General features: G+C 42.7%; 1 protein-coding gene across 2 annotated transcripts in view; it reads right to left on the bottom strand.

Moving 5' to 3' along the window:
- Nucleotides 1-9,778, bottom strand: part of ILDR1 (immunoglobulin like domain containing receptor 1) — a 33,774-nt gene extending 23,996 nt beyond the window's left edge. For both annotated transcript variants that reach the window (XM_065942668.1, XM_065942667.1), the window contains exon 1: nt 9,528-9,778. In XM_065942668.1, the coding sequence (XP_065798740.1) occupies nt 9,528-9,582 (55 nt within the window). In that variant the 5' untranslated portion in view covers nt 9,583-9,778. The remainder of the gene's footprint in view (nt 1-9,527) is intronic.
- Between the last annotated feature and the right edge of the window lie 297 nt (nt 9,779-10,075).

A 10,075-nucleotide genomic window follows, 5' to 3' on the forward strand; every position in this document is an offset into this window, starting at 1 on the left:
GCATAGTTCCCAGACCTTCACCCCTTGCCCAGCCCCACATAGAGAGCGAGGGCGTCTCTCAGGACAAAGGTACTGAGTGACCAGCAAACCTTTCTCCCATCTTCTCAGCTGCTGCTCTGGATCTCAGCATTTACTGTGTGCCAGGTGATAAACATACACTGTCTCCAGTCCTCACAAAGTCCCCTAGGGTGGGGTCAGTCCTGGCCATAGCTGTGGGCAAAAGTTCAGAGACTATAATAAGCCAAGCCCTCTAGCCTCAGTATTTGAACTGGAGTCTTGCTCACACCAAAACTCAATCTTTCCCAAGCAAGCAAGCCTGACCTTCCAAGCAGAAGTCAGGAACTGGACTCTCAAAAAGCAGGAGGAATTTCCAGATTGGGAGGAAGAGGTGGGAAGTAGCAAGACAGCCCATTTCAAAGTCAGAAACTTCCCATCTTCTCCTTTAGCCTCTAATTTCTCTATAAAACTAACCACATTGGGCATGCACGCTACCAAGCAAGTAAAGTTTTCAAGAAAAGACGAAGGGCAGTAGAATCTGGGTTGAAAATATGAAGAGATTAAAAAAGATAAGTGTTCTGTTTATACATGTCCTGGTTGCATCTTTGCTCTTTTAAACTTAGTTCTATTGAGTTATCAAATTCTTAGATTTTCTTTCTGTTCTTATTCTCTTCATCATGTGGCATCTCCTTCTTCCCAATTCATCACCATCTAATTTCCTAGTTGTATCTATAATTTTCTCTTGAAAACTTTAAATTCTGGAAACTGATTTTCTGGGTTCAAATTCTGCCTCCACTCCCCCAATAGCTAAAAGACCTGATAAGTTATTTCCAAACTAAGGTTGTTTCTTTACATGCAAAATTAGGATGATGATAATATGTGTTCGATAAAGTAATAGTGAAGACTAAAGGAGATAAATATGTCCAGCATTTAGCAAAGAGCCTGGCACATAATCGACACTTGATAAATGTCAGCTAGTATCTGTATTGTTTTTTATCCTGTCCACTTTAAGAAGTTGAAATCAACTGAGAATAGCATGTAAAAGCAGTTCTGAAAGAACTAAAATAATACAAATGTAAGCAGTCATTACTGCCTTCTCTTTGCAAAATGAGTTACTGCATTAAAAGCTTTTAAGGCTGTGTCTTACCTGGCAAACCCATTCAGTTGGTCTCCTCTGTGAAAGAGGAAGAGGGATCTGTCATGTAAGGGTGGAAAGGTGACTTCAGATGAGATAACGGAGTCCATGGGAAGGAGAGAAGGGGAAGGGGATTCTCGGTTTCCCGCCATGAGGTACTTTCCAAGACTTTGCTGATGTGCAGAGTGGAGACTATCATTCTGTGTTAAGGTGGAAGGAAAATATACCAAAGAAAGAAGAATATCTTTACAACTAAATGCCATGTGTTCCCAAATAGATGCATATTCTTTGCACATTTACTTATTCAGCCTGTTTTCCCCATGTAGTACAGTAGGAAAGATGTTTAATAAGTTTCTAGAAATTATTATCCATACAGCAGAGGGATCTAGGTACAATTTTTTTTTTTTTTAACTAAAAATCATTTTCAGGGGACTGTTTGGCATTTCCCCTCCTTTTCACACGAAGGGTCTTACTTGGAAGGGAGTGGCAGGCAAGGCAGAGTGCAAAGTCTTTCCCAGCAAGGGGCAGTAGCCTACTGCTGCCTCAATGGAAGGTCTTGATTCCTGTTTTTCAGGCACCCAGGCACTTCTGCTCCACTCAGCAGGTTAACAAAAGTACACAGATTTAATCCTATCAGAGTTTATCTCCCCAAGTATATTTACCATTGGTACTTGTCACATTTCCTTAGATAACAGTGCAAACAGGATAAGAATCCAGAGCAAGAAGGCCTGGCAATACATGGACAAGAATTAAGGGACAGAGAGAGCTAGGGCAGGAGAAAAGGGGAGAAGAAATCAGCTGGGGTGGAGAAGGAATTATTACGTCTATGTGTTACACGTTTAAAGATCGGGGTGCACTTAACAGAGTTAGACTTGGAATGGCAGAAGCCTATGGCTGCCCTGGGGAGGAAAATGGTAACTACTGAGCATTTTGATGTTGGTCAGCATGGTATTGAGGGTTTATTATACAGTATGTCATTTAACCTTGGCAAATCCCCATGAGATCAGCTTTATTTTCATCTCAATTTGATAGATGAGGAAAATCCTCAGGTAGATTAAATAACTGGGTTGAAGTCACACAGCTAATAAATAGCAAGACTAGATTTAAGCTTATACCTCTAAAATCCCAAATCCTACAGTTTCCACTGTACCACTTGCCTTCTAGGTAAGTTTCCTAATGGCAGAAGTTTAACACTTTAGGGGACATTTACAAATTTATTTCAATCATTTTGTAGAGAAATCCCCCTTTTTTTTCTTTTTTTATTTATAAGATAAATAATCAGAAACTTAAACAATAGAGAAGGGTATAAAGTAAAAAGTTTCTCCTTGCTCACCATGAACTCTAGTCTCCAGAAGCACTATAATTTGCTGTCTATCTTCCACATCTTTTCCTACACTGTTTTTTTTAAATTAATATTACGTGCATTGACTAAGAACTTTGTTTTTTCTTCAAACTAATGAAATAGCATTATATTTTTTATCAGTATAAATAGATCTAATTTTTTTAGTGACTGCGTGAAAATTCACTATATGGATGAACCATAATTTACCCCTTTTGCTAATGACGGGCATTTAGGTTGTTTCTAAATTTTCATTATCACAAACAATGCCGAAATAACTTATTGAAATGAATACCTTTATGTTATATTAGGTATCTCTTCACAAATGTGCTTTTTTATAGGATGTGTTTCTCAAAGTGAGATTGCTAGGTCAAAGGGGATGAAGCCTTTAATAAATAATTCAGTAAAGAAATTTATATTCCCATGAACAGAGCGTGACACTCCCATGTTTCCCCACAATCTTTCCAACAGGGGAGAATATTAATCTTAAAAAAATTTTTGATAACCTAAGTGAAAAAAATAGCTTCTCAGGTGGTTTGAATTTGGTATCCTTTAGTTATTATGAGTAGAGGACAACAAGCCCTGGTTGAGAGGCAGATGCTCGGGGTTTCCCAAAGTCATTCGCTCAGGCCAGTGATTCAACCGTGTACCCACATGCTAATCTCAGAGCACATGCAAATTTAAGTCTCACCAAAATGACAAATTTCTGCGTGCCCTGGGCCTCCAGAGGTCACTCACTCACTCACTCATTTATTGAATACATACTAGGAGCCAAGTGCTGTTCCAGATGATGGGGGTAAAGTAGCTGATAAGAGAGACAAGGTCCCTATACTCTTGAAACTTATACTCTTGCTGGGCAAGTCAATAATAAATAAGTAAAAGCATAAATAAGGTACTTTTGGTCATGGCTAAGCTTTATAGGATTGTTTAGAAACTGGTAGAGCTATGTATAACAAGTCCTACTACTCTACAATAAGAGCCAAGACAGACACCCAGGCTCAAGTCCTCCTCATAGCTTTTCTTGGCTGTTTCAAAATCTAAGTTGGGCCCCAAATCTAAATCCTCCTCCTCCTATTCAAACTTGGGTTCTTAACTATCTCCTATCTCAGTCAATGGGCAAGACTGAAAACTAGGTATGGTCCTTGATATTTCTTTCTCCCTCACACTCCATACAAAATTTATTATAAAATTGGGTTTATTTATCTCCCTAGTATTTCTGGGATCCCTCTCTCTCCATTTTCACCATCACCTTAGCACAAGCTCCATCACTTCCAGCCTGGATACTGCTTCAGTTAACTGGTACCTGCACACACTCTGGTTTTCCTCCATGTGGACAGCACACTGCTGTCCATCTCCCAACTCTTTCTCTTTAAATATCTCCAAAAGCTGTCCATTGCTCTCAGGATAAATACAAAGCCTCCTACCGTGATCCATGAGACCACGCTATCTGGTCCTACCCACCCCTGCCTCCTTTCCACCACATGGCCTGTGGCTTCCTCCTCTCAGTCATGGTGACATTCTTGCCATCCCTCATTCTCACTGAGTTCCTATTCAGCAGCCTTGCACATGCTATTCATTTGTCTGGGATGATTACACCTCAGCTCTCAACTCAAGGATCATTTCTCCAGAGAGGGCCTCCCGAATGAGCAAAATCCATCTATTACAACCTCTTGTTGTACCTTGTATCTCTTTCTCATGGTCCCTGTCATAGCTGTGTTTCTACATTTCCTCATTTGTCCCTCAGACCATAAACACCATGGAGTCCAAGGCCATGTCTACTTTTGTTTGAGAGCATGTCTAGCACATGGTATACATTAAACATCTGGCAAATAAACAAACAATTTCATACAAGAAAGGGTAAACTGCTTGGAACAAATTTTAAGTGCTCTGAAAGCACAGAAAATAAATCATTAAAGTTAACCATTTGTAATATGGCCAGACAAAAAGCAAGGAAGAAGCAAAAAGCAAGGAGGAAGAGAGTATGTTGGGGGTGGGAAGGGTACAAGAGGATGCTCACAGCAGTGGAGACATAGCTGCCCAAGTTAGTGAGGCCAGAATGAGTGAGTCTTGAATTCCAAAGATCTTTAATCCACTCATACAGACTATAGAGGTCGAGTAAAGGTTCTTAAAGCGTTAAAGTGAAGGTGTATGCGTGCTACAAGTTGCTTCAGTCATGTCCGACTCTTTGCAACCCTATGGACTGCAACCCGCCAGGCTCCTCTATCCATGGAATTTTCCAGGCAAGAATACTGGAGTGGGTTGTCATTTCCTACTCCGGGGATCTTCCTGAACTAGGGATGCAGCCCTTGTCTCATGTATCGTGCATTGGCAGATGGATTCTTTACCACTAGCGCCACCTGGGAAGCCCACTAAAGCGAAGGTGGGAAAAATTAACCCAGGTAGGTTAACCTATCATCTGTGTGGAGAATGGTTGGAACTAGACAAAAAAGTATCAGGCTTAGAGGTAAGGAGATGGTTAAGCTGCTGGGATTAAGCAACATTTCCCAAACAGGTACTGGGTTTGGGAAATGAAGAAAATATCAAATCCTTTCCTTAACCCCACCTAAGATTTGTATTTTGGAAGATCTAGAAATAAGTACCAGAGAAAGACATGATCAGTCTTTTTAATTCTTAAAACAGACAATTTTATTTCTCCCCTAAGGACTTCAAATAATGAAATAAAGTATTAGGCTAAAAGAAACCCAGGCAAACAGTACAGTAATTACCCACCATCTCATCCCACTGCATTGCTATTGTGGCAAGATGTTTAATAATTAACATCTGGTTAGACATCCCAGGGGCTTCCCAGGTGGCGCCAGTCATAAAGAACCACCTGCCAATGCAGGAGACATAAGAGGCATGGGTTCGATTCCGGGGTTGGCAAGATCGCCTGGAGGAGGACATGGGCACCCACTCCAGTAATTTTGCCTACAGAATCCCATGGACAGAGGAGCCTGGTGGGCTACGGTCCAAAGGGTCACAGAATTGGACGCAACTACAGTGATTTAGCATGCAGACATGCAGACATCTCAGAGATAGTCAATTTCCATTTCTACCAGGATTCAATGAGACAGAACAAACCTGCTCCTTCGTATGAAATAGATGAAAGTGCAATGGACTAAGAGTGAGGATGCCAGGATCCTCATCCCAGCCCTCAACAACTCCACTGTGTCAACCTTAGACACCTGAATTCTCTGGACAGATTTCCTCATCTGTAAAATTGGCTGGAAGGAGAAGACAGGGACTGGGGGTGATTTCTACTTGTGTTCCCAGAGCACTCCATTCTGAGAGGTAATTCAGGGAGCCTCACATGGGGTGAGGGGTGGGGCAAGGGAGAGGAGCAGTAGGCAGTCCCTTATCCACCACCTGAGAAGCTCCACTTTACTATTTACTATATCAGGGACCAAGGCGTATCAGGGCTTCCTGGGTGGTAAAGAATCTGCCTGCAGTGCTGAAGACCTCAGTTCAATCCCTGGGTCAGGAAGATCCCCTGGAGAAGGAAATGGCAACCCACTCCAGTATTCTTGCCTGGAAAACCCCACAAACAGAGGAGGCTGTAGTCCATGGGGTTGCAAAGAGTCAGACACGACTGAGCAACTTCACAAGGTGTATTAGGTCTTCAGTATGATCCCAGCCTTCACAACCACCACCAAAGGAAAGCTACTGGTTTAGATGCTAAGAATCTTGTTCTTTAGAAGTCAGCTGTCTGATTTCCCAAACAATGATAACACACGTTGATAGCTACATGGATCTATAAGTTAATACCCCTCTAAGATCTAAAGATTTAAAAATTCACAAAAGCACAAATGACACACAACCTTTTAGAATCTGGGGGGAAAAACTAACTTTTCATTCCAGGAATAAATTTTGAGGTTGAATGATGGTAACAAGTACTATTAGCCATTAATGCAAAGGGCTGCAGGAACTTAATTTAGCCTTATGTTAACAGTCTGTTTTAAGAAGCAAATATTACTTGTGTGATAAAAATTTCTTCCTTTTTAAAGAAAAAAGTTTGGAGAATTACACACACACAAACCCTCTGATCTCGCCACAGCTCCAAACATAAAAGACTATGGTAACTTCACAGGACTTCCTGACCTCAGAGGCTTCGTCAGAGGCCCAAGCCACACTGACTAGCCAGTGTACCCACATCTGACATAATCTCATTACTGACCCACACTTTCCAACTGCAGAAACTTGGATGCTAATCAGAGGGCTGGGCTGCCTCTTCTTTAGAAGCAAAAGACAAAAAGGTGATAGACCAAAATGAATACATTCTAGTGCAGGGTTTTCCAAAGTTCATACCTCAGTTTGCAGTGGATCTTGAAAAAAATCAACTTACTGGATTTTTCTATTTAATCTTGCTAATTTGGGGTTAACTTTCTATGAATTTAAATGTTATTAAAGCAATATTTATTGTTAACTTGATACTTTTAATCCAACATGGTGACTGCTTTTTTTGTGTATGTATACCTCTTGTTCCTATTTTATAAATCTCATATATGTGTGTACATGTCACAATGCAAACTATATTTCTTCTGGACTTAGAACTTTTCCATGTTTAGCATTCTCTGGTTTTAAAACGTGTCACGCAGGTAGGCTTCCACTTAATGAATACCAGGCAAACACGGCACTCTGTATTATTTGACCACCCCAGCATTCTAGCTACTCACACAGCATGGCTGGTTCATGAACACATGGTTCTGAAGACTTTGTCCATTTAGCAATTGTTTACTTTAAGAATATACCCTTTGGTTATGGTCATTGTATTTGAAAAATGTTCAGTGTTCAATATTCCTCACAAAAACAGAACAGCTTTTAAAATATGCTGGTGAACTTCTGGGCATACACACTGAGGAATCCATATCTGAAAGAGACACGTGCACCCCAATGTTCATCGCAGCACTGTTTATAATAGCCAGGACATGGAAGCAACCTAGATGCCCATCAGCAGATGAATGGATAAGGAAGCTGTGGTACATATACACCATGGAATATTACTCAGCCATTAAAAAGAATTCATTTGAATCAGTTCTAATGAGATGGATGAAACTGGAGCCCATTATACAGAGTGAAGTAAGCCAGAAAGATAAAGAACATTACAGTATACTAACACATATATATGGAATTTAGATAGATGGTAGCGATAACCCTATATGCAAAACAGAAAAAGAGACACAGAAGTACAGAACAGACTTTTGAACTCTGGGGGAGAACGTGAGGGTGGGATGTTTTGAAAGAACAGCATGTATATTATCTATGGTGAAACAGACCACCAGCCCAGGTGGGATGCATGAGTCAAGTGCTCGGGCCTGGTGCACTGGGAGGACCCTGAGGAGTCGGGTGGAGAGGGAGGGGGGAGGGGGGATCGGGATGGGGAATACGTGTAACTATACGGCTGGTTCATGTCAATGTATGACAAAACCCACTGAAGTGTTGTGAAGTGATTGGCCTCCAACTAATAAAATAATATTAAAAAAATATATATGCTGGTGATTTAAGGATTGAGGTTTACACCCTAATGGGATTTTTGTCTGTAAGGCTTCTTTCCTTACTCTTTTTTCCTAAATGACTGCTGGCTACAAGTCCTAATTCTGAGAATGGTGTGCCCAGGGTCACAGTGAGAGGAGACTTCAGCTTTCCCAAAAAGAGCTCAAGCAGCTTCAGAAATCCCTAGCTGCTATGGAGTTTGAGCCAAACATGTGAGGCGCAGGACAGAAGTCTGTGCAAAACTGTGGGATTTTTACGAATTTGTTTTCACAGTCTAAGCTGGTGACTGCTCTGGTGGAATTTCAGGCACTTCCATGTCGGTGCAGTTTAGTCCATTTCCTTGTGTATCATGAGCGTCCAACATTCACCTTCCTCAACTTCAGACAGTTTATAGGACCCACATCCTACAGAAAATGTGGTAAGCCAAAAGACCTTAGGGATAACAGTTTTCTAGCCTTTTGCAATTCTCCCTCCCTTTCATTCTCAGCATTAAGCTTAAAAAGAATTATAGAATCTTGTCTGAATGAGATTTGATTACATCTGAGCTATCTTCATGTCGTCTCAAGCTTGTAAAAACAGAATTCTTCCTGTACCTTCATTTTACATCTTTTCCCACAGAGAAATACAAGACTCAAACTGGTCTGTGAGCAAACTGAGCTGACCTCCCACTGACAACTAAGAGGTGAGAGGGTAGCTATTCCTAAAAGGGAAGTAAAAAAGGTAAAATGAAATAGAACAGGGCAGAACTTCCAAGACAACTCAGGCTCTGGTTTGCAAGGTCACACCTACATCTCAAATGAAAAGGGTTGAAAGAACCTACACATTCTTTCACTAGGCTCTCTCTTCCCACCTGATTTCACTCATGGAGATCACGGCCTGCCATTTCCCCAACTGATATACTGAGACACACAAAACCATGCTTTCAGAGCACAGAGGATTGACCTGGAGGTTAAGGAAATGAAAGATGGCGGATGGATGAGCACTTATGCGGAGACAACGACCATGGGGTAAAGTTAGGGAAGTGAGCAGATACAAAGTAGAAAAGTGACACTGAACATGATTAGCAAAGAACCTCGCGTTGTGATCCTATAAAATATTAATAGATCCTGAATCATATCGAACTTTCCATCATATATGAGGATACATATACTTCTCAGGAACTAGATAAGTGTATTTGTGAGCCAATATGGTTGTCACTGTATCTAAAACCTATGGCAAGTATCAGATGAAAGGGAAAAGTAATTAGGAATGGAAAAAGTGGCATTTCTGCCTCTATCAATCCGGCTTTAGAGACCAAGAAGTGCCTAGAGAGCAGGAGGAGGCCAGAGGCTCCGAGTTTCTTCCTTAGTTGCACCTGTTTCGTAAAGGCCTAAGGTAATAAAAGAAAACAGGTTCCCACAGGCAGAAACTCGATCCAGTCTCCGCACATCCTGGCGCCCGTGCCAAGAGCCAGCAGAGCGCGGCCCAGGCCTCCACTGTCCCGCCTGCGGCCAACTCTGCTAGGCCAGGCAACAATGGCTTCCTCTCTCCTTGGGCCTGGCTAGGACCCATTTTCCTATGGCTCACCTGTTGGGAGCCAGGTGAAGAGCAGCAGCCAAGGTGCCGGCAGCTCGGAGCCCATGCCGGCGCTCTCCGGCCCCTTTCAGCTCAGGGACTGCGGGAACACTGTGTCTTTCTTCATCAGCGACCGGTCCACGACGCACCACTTCTCCAAGGAATCCCTCCGTTTTGCCCTCACTGGGCGCAGCGCGGCCGGTGGACCGACCCTGGGCCCCGGGCAGGTACCGCCGCCTCCTGCCCACCTGGGGCGCTCCTCGCGGCTCCGCCTCCCGCTCCTAGCGCCGGGGCTTCCTGCTCCGCCCCCGGCCCCCGCCCGCGGCCCTTTCACACCTGCCCCCGCCCCCAGGCAGGCTGCCAGGTGATTCTCCCCAGTGAACAGCGCTTCCTGCCACCCTCCGCTTTGTCTACGGAGCCTGGAACCCTATTTTCCAGAACTTCTCGGGAAATCTTACGCCTAGCAAATTTCTCCCCCTCTGTTTGTAAAATTCTGTGGATATAACTTCTTAGGGAATATTTCCTGCCGTATGTTTCCATTCACTCACACATGCTTGGGA

This window comes from Muntiacus reevesi, chromosome 8, assembly GCF_963930625.1.
Source record: "Muntiacus reevesi chromosome 8, mMunRee1.1, whole genome shotgun sequence".
NCBI lineage: Eukaryota > Metazoa > Chordata > Mammalia > Artiodactyla > Cervidae > Muntiacus > Muntiacus reevesi.